General features: G+C 39.0%; 1 protein-coding gene across 1 annotated transcript in view; it reads right to left on the bottom strand.

Annotated features, from left to right (window-relative positions):
* Window positions 1-9473: 9473 nt before the first annotated feature.
* chst11 (carbohydrate (chondroitin 4) sulfotransferase 11) overlaps window positions 9474-21226 on the bottom strand; it is a 261706-nt gene continuing 249953 nt past the window's right edge. The window contains 2 exon segments of the mRNA XM_039761823.1: window positions 9474-12511; window positions 12514-12592. Coding sequence (XP_039617757.1) covers window positions 11739-12511; window positions 12514-12592 — 852 coding nt within the window. The 3' untranslated portion in view covers window positions 9474-11738.

Here is a 21226-nt window from a genome sequence, read left to right as displayed (position 1 = left end):
TTTACTTGACTTTGTATTATCAACAACTGTGGACACTCCTTAAAGTCGACTTTCTCTAGAAATGTTATTAACTGGAGTTTTTGTTTGCCTTTCCCCCACTGTCATCTGACCTCTTCACAGTTATAATGTTAACTGGGCCTATATTGTCATGATTGTTGTGCTAACCTAATTTGTATTTTTAAGTACTCGCCCAAATCCCTTAAAACCCACCCCGGGCGCACTATGCACCAGCCACTTTGCGTCTCTTCCACTCTCGTTGTAAAGAGGGGGGTTGAATGCACCCCAAGGAGATGCGGTTGCTCCCTCGAAACCCCCTCTTTAAACGGTAATACAATGGGAAACAAATACATTTTTTAACCTCCTCTTTGCTCAATCAGCTGTTGGCTTGCTGCTGCTGCATGATCTGCATGTTGAGCAGCGCCTCGAACATTTAAAAGCCTGTACAGCAGCTGTCCTTCTCTCTCATGGGACGTTACAGAGTCTCCGAGAAAATCACATCTCGTCTCCTTCCAAGATTTTTTTTTATAATAGGGAGATGTGTATACTTGTTACAGTAATAAAGTAGAAAACAAGTTGTGGAAAGAAAGCAAAGCACAGACAAATTCAGTATAGTTTTTTTTGTTTTATTTCAAATTGGTGCAAATCATTCTGTACACAACCGCAAAAGTGTATTCTCTGGATTTTACAAGGCACAGGGTCTACTGTCTCATATCTTGAACGGATCACCAAGTATGAACTTTTCATGTGCCAATGCTGACCACCACTGTTACAAAATCAAATGAATTACCCAATCCATATGCAAAATCCACAAATCAATTCCTGTTTTGAGTACATGTGTTCATGGTTAGGTTGGTCCTCAAGACCTCTCAACTACCATCTCCATGTACTGGTGTGGCATTCCAAGTTTGCCAATATACAGGTCTGATGTTTTCAGCAGGTGCCCAACATGCCGACTACAGCACCCCAACAATGGGTGCCCTTGTGACAGACTGGCATCACCGGTGTGCACTACCTCCCAGTTAAAGATCAGTTTGGCTCAGTTTCCACCAGAATAAACTCAATGGTCCTAGCTACCCTGAGCTTGGCTGAGTGATATGGAGAATGGATCAATGCACACAATCTTTACTTTATATAACACCTTTCAAGCTGGTCCCCATGTTGAATATGTTATTTAGTTAATAGCACTGCAGCAGCGACGATTTCCGAGTTGAACATTGGTGGGCGAGTTCAACATTGTTCAAATATTCTAATGCAATTGATTAACTGGGTTGGGCTGAAAGGCCTGTTCTCATTCTTATTGTTTTCATAAATTTACTATCAAGCCTGTTTTGTCAGTTGAAAGACAATGTATACCTAAACATCACCTACCCTACTTATTGTCTATTTTTCACTCTTCTTAACTCTTCGTGTAGCTGCCTACTCCACACCTCTGTCATACTTACTCCTTTAACTGATTTGGGTAAAACAGTATGACATGCAGCAGTAAACCAAAAAAGATGCAAAAGAAGGCAGACATTTGTGTTGGATGAGCAATGGCTGGGACAGAAATCAGTTGCTGTACTGAGAATTTATATATTTTTTATCATATCTGATAAAGTGAACCCGTTTCAACACAGGAGGAAAACACGGCATTAATGGAGCAATTTGCCAAATAAATAAATAATAAATACATATTTACACACTACAGTCTTTATTCTGTCCCCGAACGCCATATTAGCGAGGCTTCTCTCCCAAGACCAAATCTGTACGGCGTGTGCGTCGCCCAACTGGTTGTAGTGAATGTGGACAGATAGTTTACTCACCAAGAAGTCAAGCCTGAGAGTCCGTATACTTTAATGTAGATTTCTTGCCATAAGTAATACAAGTATTAGGATGTAAAACCATTGATAACTTGAAGGTAAAAGGACGATAATTTTCTTAACCTAAATACAATATGGTGGGAACTAAAGTAAAAACAAAAGCAGCGCCAATAGCAAAAAGGGAGCTAGGGACATACCAAATGTATTAATTAAATGGGGGTGGAGGTAGGAACGTACCAAACAGTTTAATAACAATATTAACACGGGCTGCTGTAGCAGCACAGTCTTCCTTATATTAGTCAGGAAATAATCTGATTAAAATCAGATTATGAAAACCAAAAACAAAAAAACAAGGACACCCATTTAAAAGGAGTACAAATCATCAAATGTTTCCACATCTCAACAGGCCATAACTTTCATTTCCATTAGATTTATGCATTTGATCCATTTTGCTGCTCATTTTTCCTGTATCGTCATTTTTTCATACACATAAAAACATTTTTCTGATGTGCGGCTCCCACAGATCTAATGATGTGTTGCTGTATCTGAATGCCTGGACATTCTTGCACACATCAATGACTTCTACTGTATGGGTGACATGGGTGGGTGAAATAAGAGAACAAATGGAGCGCTCAGTGTTTTCAATGGGATTTGCTATGAAGGGTGCTACAAAAATCACTTTGAGTATGGGTGTGGACTTGAGAAAAAGATCCTGATACTGCATAAGGAAAACCTTCAACTGTTCAGCCCCATATTCTGTGTCAAGGAAGTACAACAACTTCACTGTCTGTATTTCGTTTTAATGTTGGAAGACCAAAGATAAGTAAAATGCTAAAAGTTGATTTTTTTTTGTTTGTGTATGTGTACAAACAGCTGTTAAACAACACTTTGTAAACTGTTATTTATTTCCTTTTCCATGAATAAATAAATTTTTCAAAACCTGGCATCCATGGTGAATGTGGGAATGTAAATGATGTTGGAGTACAATCCATCCTTATGAGCGTAATGCATTCCTGCATTGATGTTTACACACCTGACGTGGCCAAATCACCTTGGGAAGTTTTAGGCGCTTTTCCACTGCATAGTACGGCACAGCACGGTTCAGTACAGCTCACCTTGGTTCGCTCAGTTCGCTCGGTTTTGCTTCGACTGCACTTTAGTACCGCTTTAGAGTGGGCGGGATTATTCACGTGTCGTTATAGTTGCGCCGCCTACTGCCGTGACACCGTGGAACTTTTACAACAACACGCAGACAACGACAACACTTTAGCTCGACGACGCGCAAGGGTAAGCATCTAAAAAAGCACATCACTAGCTAACTTTTATCACTGTTGCAAAGCATAAAATGAACTTAACTGCCAGTGTAACATTAAAATGCTGATTCTGTATATTACAGATCTTCCACATTTTGCAAAAAAGTCGCCGCAACAGACCATCTGTTTGGACATTTAACCGTGCCTCAGAGTGGTGGGATGTGATTGTTCCCGGTTTTACAAACACTCAGTGGCTGGAGAACTTTCGAATGTCTGAAGAAACATTCATCCACTTATGCAACAAACTGCGTCCAGCGATGGAGAGACGGGACACAAACTTCCGCATGTGTGTACCTTTAAAGAAAAGAATAGCCAGTGACGCAGTAATGACGATTTTCTCCAGCCAATCAGTGACCAGCAGAGTTTACACGTCACGTTTTGGTAACGGTTTGGCGCGCTTGGAACCTCGGCTGAGGTGGTACTAAAAAAAGGACCAGGTACCAGGTACTGTTACCAGTGGAAAAACCCCCCAAAAGTGAGCTGAACTGAACCGTGTCGTGCCGTACTATGCAGTGGAAAAGCGCCATTAGTTTAACACAATACGGCTGAAACTGCATAGACACTCCAAAATATTCCGAGTTGCCTACTTTGGCCACCAGATCATCATCATTAGCTTATGCTGGAGCAGCATTCTTAAGCATTACCAGGTAGGGCCTGTTTCAAGGCCAAGTCACCTTATACTGTGTGATTTTAAATATCCTTAGTTAAAGGAACAAGTAGCACAGACTGTCTTTACCCTTCAAAATTCCAAGAACTCTTACGCTTCCTTAATGAAAATCTTTCTAATGTGAACGATAGGCAACAAATAATGAAGAAGAAGTGTTAACTAAGCTCCTCTAAATCATATGTTCAGTTTTGAGGACAGGAGTAGAGATGGACCCTATAGGATTTTTGATAGTAGGTGGTGCTGATCATACAATCCACAGCTCATCTCTTAAACAAATTAATAAAAAGAATAGGTTTCAGGTTGCATTGTCATTTTTAAGTCAAACAGTAAGGTAACACTTTAGGCACTGCAAAAATGCATCTATTACTCCTTGACTCTTATGTAACAAGACTTTACCAAAGGCTTCTTTTGGTCTTCTTAACACTTTATAAAACTTCAGTAGATAGGTTATTCATCTCTGTGTAGTGTGGCATATTGACATGATGATAAAATTGCTTGTTAATGTAAAGGATTCACAGGTCTTATACTAAATATGGAATATGAAGAGAAACAAGTCTTAGTTAAACCACCTCAGGCCACTCCAAAGTGAAGTTCTGTTAGGAGTTCACATTGCAGAGATGAAAACACACTTCACTGATGCTTTGTAATTATTATGACAACCCAAAGAAATGTAAATCAAGGTCTTGTTACATAAGAGTAAATGGGTAGCAGGTACATTTTCTTTAGCAACAGTAAAGTGGCACAGTGGTGGTTGCTGCTGCCTCCACACGATTTTTGACCTGGTCATTGTCTGTATGACGTATGTTCATCCTTTCCTTATTGTTTTTTTTGCATTCTTTCACTCTCTGGCTATTCCTATTTTTATCTCACATTCAGGTAACACATTGATTCGTAACTCTGAACTGGAACGCTGAGGTTGGGTGTGTAAGTGTGCCCCGAGCTGGACTGTAGCTCCTTCTAGGGATGGTTCTCGCTTTTTTACCAACGTTCCCTGGATGAGACGTCACTCCCGGTGATCCTCTGATGGACAGACCAGCTTATGAAATGAAACGAGGAAATGAGAGTCTTGGAATTTTGGAGAAAATCTCTAATGGAGAGCATTGCAATCTACAAGCATGTACTTTGTAAGACCATTGGGTACTGCAAGTGATGCCAAAATTCAAATTCTGCCCAATTGTCTTGTAAATATGTCCAACTACAAGTAGATGATTTGTTTTTCAAAGACAGAAAACCAACAAAAAAGTACTTGGAAGATCACACTGAAGGAAGACAGTAAAGAATACCTTGCACTGTTACCAGGTGAAGATGAGGGGCTAGGCTGTCATTGAGATTTAGGTCATTTTGTAACCCTTGCAATAATAAAGTGCTTATTAGTTGTTACTGTAATCAGTACACTCCAAACTATACTTCATTGGATATGAGGTGACCTCCATGGCTTGTCCATTCGAACGAAGGTACATTCTAAATGACTGGAACTCAGGAAGAGTTTGGTTGCAACTTTGCACTTGCCATGAGCCGTTAAACGAACAGCTCACAACCCTGCAAGTTTAACAGCTTAGCATGTTGGTCACTTTTGCATTTCAAATAGTGGGCTGGTATGAATATGGACGTGTGGCTGGAGACTGTAGATGAACCCACCAATGGTTACACCTGCACCGGAGCAGAGAAGGGGCACATCTGGGTGAGACTGTGTGCACCATCACTCTTAGTTAATGAAGGCCACGGGGCAGCCAGTTCAGTAAACAGCTGTTTAAAGAATAAAGAGACGCTGCTAAAAATAACAGGCACTTTGGCACCCTGCCACCATCCCAGTCACAGAATCAAGGTTGAACAAGTTTTCTGGTTTTAGTGTGGGTTAAGATTGCAATCCACTATGGCTTGACACAGCTTTTCTTTTCAATAATGGGTCCCCACAGAAAAGAGCTTTATTTCTTCTTCTGCATAGTGGCTAATTTAACCCCCTCAGAGATTAAAATGACTATGTTTCAAAAAAAAAAAAAAGCCCGTGTGGGACGTCCTGTGGAGACAGTCATTTCACTTTATTGGCTTTGGTACGCTTGTTTGTTTTCAAGCTGTCATTTTACCATGCCACATGTTTTGTAATTCTGTGTAGATATTTTAAAACATAATCACATTTTTCTTTTTACCGTACTGTATTTCTGCAAACAAAGCAGAAATTATCTTTTTTTTTATGTAGTGTGGTTAAGCTGGAATTATAATTTAGTCAAAAACAATTATATTCAGTAGAATCTCATTATACGTTTTACAATGAAAATTCCAAAACCAAATTCATTTTTCAAGTCCGTCCATGAAAAACCACTTCACAGACAATATGAAGAGAGATAACGTGTAGGCTTAAAAAGAAAGAAGAGGGGAGAAAAATAGCAATAAAAGCAAGAAGCCCTGCCACACAAGCTTATATGCTACTTAGTATGCGTCTTTTGTTGGTATTGCAATACTGTCACCATTCAGCGGAATCTCACCGTAATATGTACACATCACAATAAATTAGAACCTGACCTCATCATACAACCACAACCCATTTCTAGTTAACACAAATAAACGCTTTCAAAATAAAAAGGCCAATTTAAATGAGAAACTCCTAAAAGTGAAGCAAATGTACTGCAACATACTCTCGTTGTTTTTTTAAACTTTTTAGGTTTCTCATCACAGCTCCAGTAGCAAAGCCCATTAGCCTCTTTCATCAGCACTGCACCAAGTGGCACACGCTTCTGTGCTTTTCTTGACTTAATTCCTGTTTCTCAGACCACGATTTGGCAGTAAAAATGAAAGCACCCTTGATAATGAGCACCAGCTTTCACCTTCTGTTTGACAAACCAGGAAAAGGTTCATTGTAGATGTTTTGTGAACAGTGAACTAACACTTGGAAAAGTTTGCAGCACCTAGTCTGGGTGAAGTCCAAGTTATGCTCGATTTATGCAAGATAAAAACATAGGAGTTGGAAACATGAATAGAAAAGCTATTCCTAAATAATTCTGGGAGACTAATAATCTCAGATGCAGTATTGTCTAAATTGTTTCATTTCTTGTTATATGAAAGTTGCACCACACCCTGAAATTTACTGGTTTTGTTTTTTTTTTTTTTCATCTTCATGTTTCAGCTAACACCTCTTATTCAAAATATTCATTTGGACAATTTGGGTTAAGCTGTGTTAGCAGATGATAAGCACCAGAATTAAATGCACTTGATAATAGGAACTTGGATAATAAGGACTTTGTTAAATGGTGCGACTCAAACCACCTACAACTGAACACCAGCAAAACCAAGGAGCTGGTGGTGGATTTTAGGAGACCCAGGCCCCTCATGGACCTCGTGATCATCAGAGGTGACTGTGTGCAGAGGGTACAGACCTATAAATACCTGGGAGTGCCGCTGGATGATAAATTGGACTGGACTGCCAATAATGATGCTCTGTGTAAGAAAGGACAGAGCCGACTATACTTCCTTAGAAGACTGGCGTCCTTCAACATCTGTAATAAGATTCTGCAGATGTTCTATCAGACGGTTGTTGGGAGTGCCCTCTTCTACGCGGTGGTGTGCTGGGGAGGCAGCATAATGAAGAGGGACGCCTCATACCTGGACAAACTGGTGAGGAAGGCAGGCTCTATTGTAGGCATGGAGCTGGACAGTTTGACATCTGTGGCAGAGTGATGGGCACTGAGCAGGTTCCTGTCAGTCATGGAGAATCCACTGCATCCACTAAACAGGATCATCTCCAGACAGAGGAGCAGCTTCAGTGACAGACTGCTGTCACCATCCTGCTCCACTGACAGACTGAGGAGATCGTTCCTCCCGCACACTATGCGACTCTTCAATTCCACCCAGGGGGGTAAACGTTAACATTATTCAAAGTTGTTGTCTGTTTTTACCTGCATTTTTATCACTCTTTAATTTAATCTTGTTTTTTTACCAGTATGCTGCTGCTGGAGTATGTGAATTTCCCCTTGGGATTAATAAAGTATCTATCTATCTATCTAAAAATGAGCAGCCATACCACATCCACCTCAGAAGATGTCATCCACCTAAAGATCAGCTTGTCTTGTATGGGACACCAATTAGGAAATTCTTAGGTTGATGCTGGAAGAGGTGTTGGTGAGGTCAGCTGTGGGTGCTCATCCACAAATCTGAATGTGGGTCCAAGTGACCCAGTGCAACGATGGAGACAATATGGTTTAAAAATGGTGCAATCACTCGGATGAGGTCTTGACTCCCTGTGGTTATTAAAGATCCCTGGGAAACCTTTGGCAAGAATAGCACTTATCCCAATGTCTTGGTTAAACTGCCCATCACAGCTGTGCCATTCTGGGCCCCAAATCATCCTCTCTCTCACCCCTTCACCACCTAACAGTTAATGTATGGTGAGTGTACTGGTGCAAAATGGCTATGGTTACAATATCCAGGTGGATGCGGCACATTGGTGATTGTTGAGGGGGCTCCTCAACCACCCTGTAAAGTGCTTTGAGTAGTGAAAAAAGGTGCTATACAAATATACTGTAAGGGATCATCATTATTAAGAATATTGAAGCCTAGGAAACAGCATTGGTCATTTTGCTAAACCAGTCTTGTAAATGAGATTTGCACAGCTTAAATAAACCTTAACACAGGAACTAGCGTTTGGTCCTCACCTCAGTTTACTGTTTGTGTAAACTTTGCTCTCTCTCTGTACTCACATGGGTTTCAACTCCCATGTTTGATAGATTTGCTTGCCAGGCTGATTAGCAATTCTGCATTGGCAAATTATGAGCGAGTGGTGTGAGCCGATAGGGCAGGAAGAGGATTTTGGCTGAAGATGGATGGCACACACATTTGTTCAATAAATGAGGATTGCTTGTCCACCTAAACGGTTATTTTGGTCATAAACATCCATTTGGGCATGTCATTTCATTCAATATGCAGTACGTGTTAACCAACTCAGGACAGGTTTTGTCTAATAATGGGTGTGTGGCTTGACAGCACATTGTTGAGTTCGAACATGCAGGTGAATCTGAGAACAGCAGATGGCTGTTGTTCATGGGACAAATCACAAATCATTCACGTTCAGCCAGTCAGCTTTACACTTGGCCTCTGATGTCATAAACCAGGAAAGCCATAAAAATGAACTGAAAATTACTCATTGCTAGAAAAAAAAGAAAACCCTTCTTTCCTCACTAATCCACTGCACGCAGACAAAAAAAAAAAAATCATTATTTAAATTCCTCTTAAAACCAGGGCTTTTTAATCTAATATAAAAAAATGTCAAATCTTAGTGCCTCCATTATGATTTCAATGGCTAAACTGGTTAAAAGGGAATGACAGTTTTGGACTATCCAGCTTTCATGCTGTCCTGCGAACAGAAACCTGTCGATATGTCATTATCTACCAGAATGTATAACACTGAAGGTGTTCATGAAAGCCAACCACTTGCCACGTTTATTACACGAGTGTGAGCAAATATGTCCTGCGATAGACTGACAACCTGCCTTGCCAACAGTTTCCAGGCCAGAAAATTGATGGATAAATGAACCTCACATGATATTTCACTTTATAGGCTCTCCAAGTGATCATATGGTAAGCTCCTTGGTATTTTGGCTGTTAACCCCTATAGTGGGCAAAATCTGTCCCATATGTCTTCGCCCTACTCCCTCCACTACGTGTTTTTTTTTTTTTAATTTTGTCTTTTTAGAACAGCAGAACAATGTGACGAGAACAGGCCATTCAGCTCAACAAGCTCCTCCAGTGTATTCACCTAGATTGTCCAAAGGAACATCAACTTGAGATTTTAAGGTTCCTAAAGTCCTACTCTCCACCCCACTACTTGGTAATTTATTTCATAGGTCAATGGATTGCTGCATGAAATAAAACTTTCTAACATTTGTGTTAAACTTTCCCTTATGTTTTTAACCGTGCCCCCGTATTCTTGTTTTATGTAGCTTCCCTGCTGGAACTGTGCTCAAGATGATGGGGGTGGGAAAATGGATGGATGGATGTTTTATAGTAATGTTTCTTTTGTACAGTTTATGGCTGACTGCTCTATTTGCGACCATCTAAAGGCGCATGTTGTTAATCACAATGCATTAAATAAAGATTGATCAATGCTCATATTCCCCATTCTTTCTTTCATCACATACTCTGTAAACCAACTCAAACAGGCAAGTATTGAGTGCTTCATTTGATTTGCAACAAACTTCTCTAAAGGGTATTAAACGTTTTACTAGTTTGGTTTAACCCTTATAATGTCTTCTGGAACAATGGATTTCAAGAAAAAAACAGCCTGCTATGTACTTCTAGCATCCAGCGATGAGGAGTCAAAACCGAATATGTATCAATATGCCATAACCATTTTGGAGTTTGGTGTAAGCAGCAGAGGGCATAGTGTTTATAATTTTTACCAACAAAATGGTTTTCACTCTGATGAGGCCATGGTGGCATTTTGGTGGCAGAACGCTCAATGAAATACTTCCCAGTTTTTCACAAAAAATAAATAACACTTAATTATCGCACACTCAAGAGGATGTAACAGAAAACATAAGAAAAAAAAAAAAAATCAAATCGACCCTATCAGTTCCCAAAATTGTAACAAAAAAAGCAATCCATCCTTTCCCATAGTCGTTAAATAATTTTGATCATGCTGCTCGCAGCATCCTTATTTATATGAATAAAAATCATCCATTTGCAAAAAAAAAAAAACAAAAAAAAAAAAACAAAGGTCTTGTAATCATAAAAGTAGGGGCTCAATTCTGTCACCTCCTGTGAAAGGTCCTCATAGACCAAACTGACTGGAGCATTTTTCGTTAGATGAATTTCCTTATGAGCAAATTTTTGAAGAACATAAAAGCAGAAAATAAAATTTAAAAGCACAAAAGAAAACATCCAAGTCTTCAGTCGAGACCAAAAAAAAAAAAATGGGGAATTGTTTTTATATTGTGAGCAAGAATAGGTTCAACCCCCTTGAATGTCTCTCAAAACTGCCATGGTAGTGCGAGTCTTTCAAGTTCATTTTTGGCGCACCGGGTTCCTCAATATGCATCCAGTCGACAGCAATGGTTTGTGCAGTGTAAGCAACTCTCCTGCAAGGTACTGCATCACAAAGGCAGATGTGCATCCCAGCTGCCAAATTTAAGGTGCTTTATTTAGGCCTGCTTGCAATTTAATATCACCTGTTGCCATTTTCAGTGAAATGAGATAACTCTATAGACCCTGATCTCTCTCAACTTGGGTTCCTCACATATAATTACAAATGTCAGGTCAAAGATTCCTAGGTCTTCAAACATCCTTGGTAACGCCATGATAATCGGAACATCTCTTCACAGGGCTTTGTTTTCAACTTAATTGAAAAATAAAAAAGGTCAGGCCTGTGAGATGTTTCATTTAGCGTGACCAAACAATAGCTGAACTACTTCAGTTAGTTATATGATTTTAATCTTCATTCCCCCTATGAGCCATCTCTTTCACTTTAAGGAGTGCTCTAATGCAATGGTAAGACTACAGATTATATGGTCTTTGGTTTCATTTTTCAGATACTGAAGAGTTGGAATTCATGATGCAAACCTTTATTTTCTACCCTTTATTTTCTATTTATATTCTTTGTTTTCATGGCTGGGGTATTCTCCTGTATAGTATTTCACCTGATAGAGCCGAGGCCAACATTAGTCTTACCTATGACAAAGAGAAGATATATATATATAATTTAAGCAATGGCTGGTCTGGCCTGTAAGTTCTCTCTTCTAGGTAGTTACACTTAATAAGAGAAATCATGTAATGATCTGAGGTTTCAAGTGACAAAGGTTCTTTAAAAATGATATATCCCAAAGACATTAGAAGGGATATTAAAGCAGAACCCAAACTTCTTCTTATTCAAGCACTGGGCCATAAAGCCACTAAAGTTGAAATTATGGTTATCAAACCCCAGCCTCTGTTTGGCAGCATGGAAATTTCAAGCATGGTCAGGTCCTCAAGTCTTCATTCCATTTTCAGGTAGCTCGGTGTCGAGTAGTTGAACATCAAGAAGTCGAGTTTGTACAGTTCAAAAAGCTGCATTTGTTGTTGAGAGCTTATATTTTGGAAGAATTCTGCCGTCATTTCATCTGTGGTTCGGGTAGACTTGGCATAAGTAGGAAAACGAAGGTAGTCACTGACCCCGGCCAGCCAGAGAATATAATTAGAGTCCTCCTCTAATGTTTCATACTTGCCCACCAGGTCATAGTGAATATGGCAAGGGTGGCACAGAGAGTAGACAGTTTGCCAGTGCTCATTAAAGGGTTCTTCCCTCTGGGTGGAAGGGTCAGTGAGGTAGCCCACAAACTCTTCAAACTTGACATCACTGCCACTATGCAGTGCCTCCTGCGTGGCGTTCTTGCGCTGTCGTCGTACAATTTTGGTGCCAAACCGTTTATGAAAAGACGTGTTGTACTTGCGGGTAAACTTGTTTCGGTAAGCAGACACCAGCCTCTCAAAGGGTTCACGAACAAAAAGGAACTTGAGGTAACTTTTCAAGCGGTGATTAATTTCTGGGATGCTGTACTGATTGAGGGTTTTCAGGTTAGAAGGGATATGAGCTTCGTTGGGAGGAATACCCATGGGGTCACTGTACTTGCCCCTGCCTGTTAATACCATCATCACTCTTTTCCAGTTGGTGCAAGCAACTTTGGGAACATAACAATAAATCATTTCATGATCTTCATCTACAACCAAGTGTTTGAGATCTCCTGGAGTCAAGACACGGCGTTTGCGGTTGTGGCACTGTAGACACGACAGGTCTCTAGAACTTGGTCTCTTCGCATCTGGTGTAGGACTGCAGTGTTGGCATATTCTGGCTGGAAGAAAAAGAAAATAAGAAAAAATTACCTTTTGTGCACTTGACTGGAAAATCAGTTCAGATATTCATAAGGCATGGCAAACTTTCCATACAGTAAGTACTACCATCCATAACAGTGTTCTCAACTACTGTGATGTCACACATGAAGCACAAGCTTCTCTAACATTGCGATTTAGTGGTTTTACAAAAGTTTAAATACACAAAGAAGGTCTTAATGCAATTTTTCATTTGACAAACCACAATTAAGTTGAATTATTACGTATACGAAGACTGATTTAGGGACGAATTTCAAACATGCACCTCCAGCTCGAACATCCAATCACCTTCACAGTTATTTCAAGCACACCTCACTGAATGGCGGGCAGCTGGAGGTTTGGGGGCAAGACTAGATATTGGTAATGCACAATTATAGTTATAGATGTCATTTTCAGAGCTGATACTGCGTTCAGAGATTGTCCTTACAGCAGCCTGCCAAAGAGTTGGAGTTTGAACTGCAAGGCCATTCCTTTGATCGGGAAGTAATAACAGTATTCAAAGAAATGCAATGTCTTAGTAGGGTTTCTTTTGATAACTAAAGTTATTGTTAAACTAATTTTGTCGACATTTGTGTATTTTAGAGATGTTTTAACAAAAATGGGAGTCATTTTTGTGGCCAGGGAATGTTTAAAAATGCTTCCATTTAAACTAATGGCAATTAGGTGTGGGCATTGCAAAAGCACACCTTATAAAAGGGGGGTTTTCAGGAACAGATTAGTTTCAAAAAGCAACAGTAGCCAGTAATGCTCTGTGGAACCAAACATTAACACCTGAGTTGGAATGTATCCTGAACAACTTTTTTGATATTGGATACAGACCACCTTCATATGTTAAATACATTTAAAATTACATTTTCTTGCTTATTGATATAGCTTGATTATGAACATTTTGTAAATCATGCAACTTGAAGCAAAAGGTCTGTGATACAGTGAGAAAGTGAAATTTATAATTTTTGTACCATGCTCTACTTACTCACCATACCTAGAAAATGAGCACTGCTTCTAAATCATTGAGAACTGAAGAGCATCAACAGAAAAAACACTGGGCAGGGGGTGGGGGTGAACAGAGGGGTTAATATTTATGCCTGTCCACATTAGGGTGTCTGCTCTCACTCTCACAAGAGAGCAGTTAATGTGAGGAAATCCACCAACATCCCAGAGGTGAAGCTGTTCTGTACGGAGGAATGGGCTAAAATTCCTCCAAGCCGGTGTACAGGAATGATCAAAAGCTCCCGGAAATGTTTAGTTGCAGTTATTGCTGCAAAGGTCGGGTCACACCAAAACTGAAAGCAAAGGTTCACATACTTTTGCCACTCACAAATACGTAATATTCGATCATTTTCCTCAATAAATAAATGACCAAGTATAATATTTTTGTCTCATTTGTTTAACTGGTTTCTCTTTATTTACTTTTAGGACCCGAGTGAAAATCTAAATCTGATGTTTTAGGTAATATTTATGCAAAAATATAGAAAATTCTAAAGGGTTCACAAACTTTCAAGCACAACTGTGTGTATATATCTCTCTATATACAGTATCTATATCTATATCTATCTATCTATCTCAAGTAAGCAAACCAGTTGCCGTGGCGAAAACACATGCTGTGTACTCTGTATATTGTTTATATATATATATATATATATATAAATAATACTATGCCCGGCTGTTTATCCCAGTCAAGACCCCCAAGCCACTAGATGGAGCCCTCCCTGCAATGTGGAGATGCCCCGAATTCCAGCAGGGCATCATGGACTTGAGTTGTAGTGCACAGCCCTGCTGGATAATGTCAGGGTCGCCAGGGGTTGCTCCAGGGAGAACCAGGGACTGCTATTTGCCTTATGCCCCGGGAGTACTTCCAAGTCACATGAGCGAAAGGGATGATGTACTTCTGGGGTGAAAAAAAGGACTTTTATCTGACCCGGAAGTGATAAGGAATTATGGACTGAAGGATGAGAAACACTTCCGGGTCAGGAATTATAAAAGGACTATGGGAGCTCCCAGACGGCGAGCTGAGCTGGGTGGTAGGAGGGCAACGCGTCTGGGAGTGGAGGATTGTTTATTATTTTGATTATTGATTATTGTATGAATAGTGTAGAGTGGAGGGTGCTTGATGCACGTAATTATTGTAATAAAAATAATTATTATTGCACTTTTACCTGGTGTTTGGCGTGGTACCTGAGGGTTCAAGGGAGCGATAGTGCCCCCTACTGCTACAATATATATATTATATATACACACACACACACACACACACACACACACACACACAAGGAGGCTTTGCTTGCCCACCCCCAGGTTTGGTTTACTATATACAATTTAAAGAGATTGTTATTTTCATGGGAATTGTTACATAAGCATTATTTTCACTTTTACTTTAAAACTTTTGTAAAAACAATACTGCACTTGTCCTTTATTTCTGGCCCCATCCGTGGTTAAACCTCTCTCTTGCAGAATGTATAATGCTGCTTGCGTTGAGAAAGGGAGGGGAAGGAAGGACGAATGCACGCTAAAGAGAAGCAATTGGATCATCTGCTGGCTTGTTGCTGCTGGCAAGCTGCGTATCCTGCTTGTCGCGCTGTATGGCGATCATTTAAAAGCCTGTACAGCAGCTGTCCTTTTTCCACTTTTTGTCTCTGGCGTTCGCATGATGAAAGGGTGTTGTTTTTTTGGGGCATGGGTATGAACGCACGCTAAGTAGTAGCAGTCGGATCTTCTGCTTGTTGCTTGTCATTGTTTTAAGAGCTGGGAGCACATCAAGCTAGGTTAGATGTCAGTGAACTTGTTTTAAACGTTGTCTCACATGACATTAAAGTGTCTCTCGCAGGACGTCAAATTGTCTTCCGAGAAGATCACATCTCGCCTTCCTAGTCGCCCTTCCAAGATTTTTTTTTTTTTTTTTATAATACAGCAATGCTCGTTTCTGTAGTCCAACCACAATCAAATCTCGTAAGCACGCCTTTTTATAGTGCAGATAAATACAAATTATTTAAAACAACATAAGAAAATGAAAATATGAAGGGACAAAACATCACATTTTGAGATATTTATAGATTGTATATATATATATATACACATACATACATACATATATATATATATATTATATATATATATATATATATATATATATATATATATATATATATATATATATATATATATATATATACATACATAAACGGACACGTTACAGTTAAGAGATTGATTCTGTGCTACAGATTATATTTTTTATTTATAAATCCAAACAAATTTCATTGGCCTTATATAATACTCAAACAAAAATCTGAAAAACATACATTGTGGTATAATACACTACAGCAGTGTAAGCAGTTTCAATATGTGAAATTAAACCCAATTAAAAAATGACCTCCACCAATAAAATGTATCAAGCATATGAACTACATAAAAGGTCAAAAGTTTAATGCAGATGTGGGAATAATAACACCATTTACCTTTGCATTCTGATATGAAGCATGCAACCATGTCAATAATGAAGTCTTAATAATAACTCTTTGTATTTATATAGCGCTTTTCTCACTACTCAAAGTGCTCAGCAATTGCAGGTTAAGGGCCTTGCTCAAGGGCCCAACAGAGCAGAGACCCTTTTGGCATTTATGGGATTCAAAGTCTTAGGACACAACAACCATGCATTTACTGCGAGCCGCCAAGCCCATGTAACATGCCATACTTGAATACCACACTCATGTACCACACACACATAAATTTGTGATACACCTGCCGCTGGTCAGTCCTTTTGTGAATTCAAACCCAACTTTCGTCTTTTAATTCCTTCAGTCCCAGGATAAGCCATTCATTCATTTTCTAATCCTACTTAATCATCATTCATAATATTTTCACTCTATGCACAAAATATACTTACCACACACATTGAGAACAAGTATATATTTTTAAGTTGCTTATTGTAATGACAAATTGGCAACTTCATTATTTTTTTTATCCAGTTATTACACTGGAAGTGAAAATGATGGGACTGTCATAGTTTTGCCATTGTTATTCTTATTGCTGCTAGTCTTAAGTGTTGCTTAGAGTGACATTAATTAAAATCATATATGACTTTAATTTTTGAAGTAGTGTTTCCTTTTCAGAAACGGCATACAGTATGAACATTGCTTTGCTTGTCTAATGTCATAGACATTGCTAGATTAGAACACCAAAGTGATATTCAATACATTGGCTCATTTATCTTCTCAGCTAGTAAAGACAAGCATTAAGCATTAGGGTAACGCAAGTAAAGACCGGGGAAGAAAGTGGAGCAACTCTCTGGTGTACAAAAAAGAAAATGACCTAAAGAGGTACTTCTAGCAGGCAATGTCTAAGTGTAATTTACCAAAGCTGTCTTGTGACTGGCCAATGCTCCGTGGCCTATCAAATGTAAATATGCTTTACTACTACTTTGTCCTTACTGGCTGCAAACTGTATTTTCAGTAAAATTAGGAGCAGTCAATTGCAGACTGGCGAGGAGATGGAAATTGTCTATGCTCATTAGACAGAAGTTGAAGTGGTCATCACATTTAAAGAAAATGCCTGCTACTGTCAGGTTTTTACGCTGTGGACTTCAGAGAGCACTCGAGTCCTGATCTCAGGCCTAAACTAGACACAGGATACCAAATGAAAAAGGGGATTTTTTTTAAAAAACAAGAAGTGATATTACAAAAACAACAAAATTCAAGTCTCAGGGTTTTCCTATAAAATATTCTACATAACTACCTCATAGGGTGGTTACCCACAATAAACCATAAGCCCTTGCTCACCTTTCATCAATGATTCTCTTTTCTTCCTTCCTCTTGCTAGTTAAACCTTTGTTAGCGTCTTCCTCCAAACTGGCAGGAACGACCCACTAACACTTCCAGGTAGCCAATACTAAGTACCTCTCACCCAATGGCTATTGAAAGTCCTGGTTCTATACACTACTTATGCTCCCCTCCCTAGAGACGTGCACAGAAGAAAAGCAGATCGACTGTCCTCCCTTGTACCCTTGCAAAGCTAATAGCTACACTGACCCAATATGTCGGCTAGGCACTTCGTTACGAAGGTCACAAGCTATCCCATTATTTGGTCCGGGCATGACTTCTCCGCTCCACTACCCTAAATCAAAATGCAATGTCGGTGACCAAGGTCAAAATTTTCCCCAAACATATGCATCAAATCAGCCATTCAACAGCAGTATCTTTATACAAGTGGAATAATCATTCTACTCTGTGTAACCATGGACGTTTTATATTTAAAAAAAAAAAAAAAATACTTAGGCAGTCATATGCAAGTAATCCAAAAAGACAAATAAAATACTTCTTTGTAATAATAAACTGACAAAGACTTATAGCTCGCAACATCAGCAGCAAAGCCTGAAATTAAGATATACTGTAAGAGCTATCTGGATTTGTTTCAATTCTTTAAGCACCATTAGTGCAAAACAACAATTTACTTCAAAATGTATACTATGACCTGAAAAGTACATTCTGCCAATGCACTGCAATGGTGATAAACCATTACTGTTGCTTATATAAATAATGGCTTAAGATTATGACACCTTAGACAAACTGGACAATCCATTCTGGTTACACTTCTTTTAAACTAAGTCCAAGTACTGAAGGGGCTGCACTACACCCAATTTTTCAATGTCTCCCAATTCTCTATTGCACTTCATGGCATCCTCTTGCTTATCAGTCCCATACTTTAGTCTTGTCTGACATCACTTTAATTTTAAAAATTTTGGTGATGAATAAGAAATGGTCTGTTACTGTATTATATTTGTAAATCTGTGTAATCACTCTCAGCCTGTCACCAATGGAGGGCACCACATACTGTAGAACTGAACCGAATGGAAAAGAAAACCTTCTAGTGCAGTCACAGTGCTGGCCAGGATTTTATTTAGAGCCACTACTCACTTTTAATATTACAAAATGAGCAAATACAATTTGCCCCTAGTCTAACCCAGATCACTAAGAGGAACAGTCTGTTTTCCACTCTGTTTATCAACAGAACATTAGAACACTCTAGACGAGAACAGGCCATTCAGCCCAACAAAGCTCGCCAGTCCTATCCACTTAATCCTTCCAAATTAACATCACTTCTAGTTTTAAAAGTCCCTCAAGTCCTGCTGTCTACCACACAACTTGGTAGCTTATTCCTTATGTCTATGATTCTCTGTGTAATTAAAAACTTGCTTATGTTTGTGTGAAAATTTACCCTTAACAAGATTCCGACTGTGTCCCTGTGTTCTTCATGATCTCATTTTAAAATACAAGTCTTGATCCACTGTACTAATTTCTTTTATAATTTTAAACACTTCAATCATGTCACCTCTTAATCTTCTTTTGCTTAAACTGTATAGGCTCAGCTCTTTTAATCTTTCCTCATAATTCAACCCCTGTAGCCCTGGAATCAGCCTAGTCGCTCTTCTCTGGACCTTTTCTAGTGCTGCTATGTCCTTTTTGTAGCCTGGAGACCAAAACTGCACACAGTACTGAAGATGAGGCCTCCCCAGTGCATTATAAAGGTTGAGCATAACCTCCTGTGACTTGTACTCCACAGATCGTGCTATATAACCCAACATTCTGTTAGCCTTCTTAATGGCTTCTGAACACTGTCGGGAAGTTGATAGCATTGAGTCCACTACAACTCCTAAATCCTTCTCATAAGGTGCACTGTCAATTTTAAAACCTCCCATTGTGTATTCAAGCCTAACATTTTTATTTCCCATATATAAGACTTTACATTTAAAATGTTATGTCTCTGTATTTCGTACACTGAAAACAGAACAGACTTGCAACAAACGGACTGTGCTGTTTAGATCAGTTACAGAAGCTTTGTGTGACATGGATTTGGGGAGCAATGAGAAAAAGGATGAACGTTCGAGTATATTGCAACTGGTTGCCCTACAACTGACTGGTGTACCAGAGGGTATACTGTAGTCTTCAGCCTACATGAACTTGAACTAAATTAATTGGGTTTAAAATTAAACAGATGGCTGGGTGGGTACATATTATGTAGAATGCTTCCAACCCAGGGGTGACTACAGACTAATATCCAGTAATGCGGAGATTAGCTCCAGCTTGCAATAGATAACCTGTAATGGAAGAAGTAGATTCAGAAAATGGTTAGATGGATACTCTGTTGCCAAGATATTGTAGATGTTTATTAATAAGTTGAAGTCTTTTGCCTTATAAAATAGTTAGAACTGAGCTAACATGACAATAGTTACACATTAAAAATCAGAGAGAGAATGTGCAATAGCCCACTCATTAAAAGCAGCCTATAATAAATGCACTTGTTTCAGGAAAACACCGTCACGTATATAAATGCAGTTTTCAGTGGGGTTAACATTGGTTTTAAGTAATACATTTGTTGAAGCCATCCGTCAACAGGAACCTAATAAATTAAACTCCCCTTATGTAAAAATAAAAATGTGTATAGTTAGTATCTCCCATTAACATTTGATAGTGAAATGGTGCAAGGTGTGAGGCAGACACATCACTAGTGTTCTTCAAAAGACACTAAATACCCAACGGTGACAACAGTGTGACAGACAAACATGCAGCTGATTTGTTGATTTATTATTAATTATTATTATTATTAAGGACTTAGCAGGCACTTTTACCCAAGGGGGCATTTTGAGTACAAATAAAAAGTGCAAATGCTTGCATTTTTTATACTTGGAGCAGAGACAGGTTAAGGTCACAACGTGAGTCAGAGGTGGGAACTGCAATGGCAGTCTTTTATTACCAAGTCAAATGCCCTGTGGGCTTCACTGCCGATCTAGTACCTAAATGTATCATTTAGAATTCAAAGTGGACACCATCAATCTGTCTACCCATAATCTGAACACTTCCCTGCTTCTCAGATTTACTTCTAGAGTGGCTCTTTGACTTAAGTTACCAGATGTTTCTGATTATTCTTGATACTGAGGTGGCTACCCCAGCCATCCAAGATTCTGGGATTGGTTAACTAACCCGACAAGTATACTTAAATGAAACACCTTTCATTTCACTTTATCTTCTTAGGTTCTAATATTCTTCTTTTAATAGGAAGAAAGAACTCCAGTAATTCCAAATCGTGTATCTTCCATGTAGCTCAGATATTCTGGGAGTAACTTTGCAGAATAATGCATCTTCTCTGAGGATCACTGACCTTTACCCATAATTTCCTCATCAACCCTTACAATTTTGTTTCTCTTTTACGCTGCATCTGTGAATTTCCCCTTGGGATTAATAAAGCATCTATCTATCTATCTATCTATCTATCCATTTCAAAATATGTCATTCACCAATTCAGTTTTTTAACCTTACTTGGTCCACGCTGACTGATACAGCATGAAACAGTTTAAGAAAACAAGTAGTATTAGAGACAGTAAATTTTATTACACAATGCCCATGTATCACTTTAAGGTCAAGTTCCAAAATACTTTCTGCAGTACAGTTAAATTCATACTTGCATATCTCCTACAGACTAGTGACATTAATACAATTTAAATAACAGACTTAACAGAGCGAGAATATGTCAATGGAAAAAGTGGGAAAGCTTGCATTTGCAACACAACACAGTGACACATATTGAAAGCACATTAGTGCTGGTAAGCC

This window comes from Polypterus senegalus, chromosome 8 (assembly GCF_016835505.1).
Source record: "Polypterus senegalus isolate Bchr_013 chromosome 8, ASM1683550v1, whole genome shotgun sequence".
NCBI classification, from domain to species: Eukaryota; Metazoa; Chordata; class Cladistia; order Polypteriformes; family Polypteridae; genus Polypterus; species Polypterus senegalus.
The sequence above is the reverse complement of the archived record's forward strand: the minus strand, read 5'-3'. Positions and strand labels throughout refer to the sequence as shown.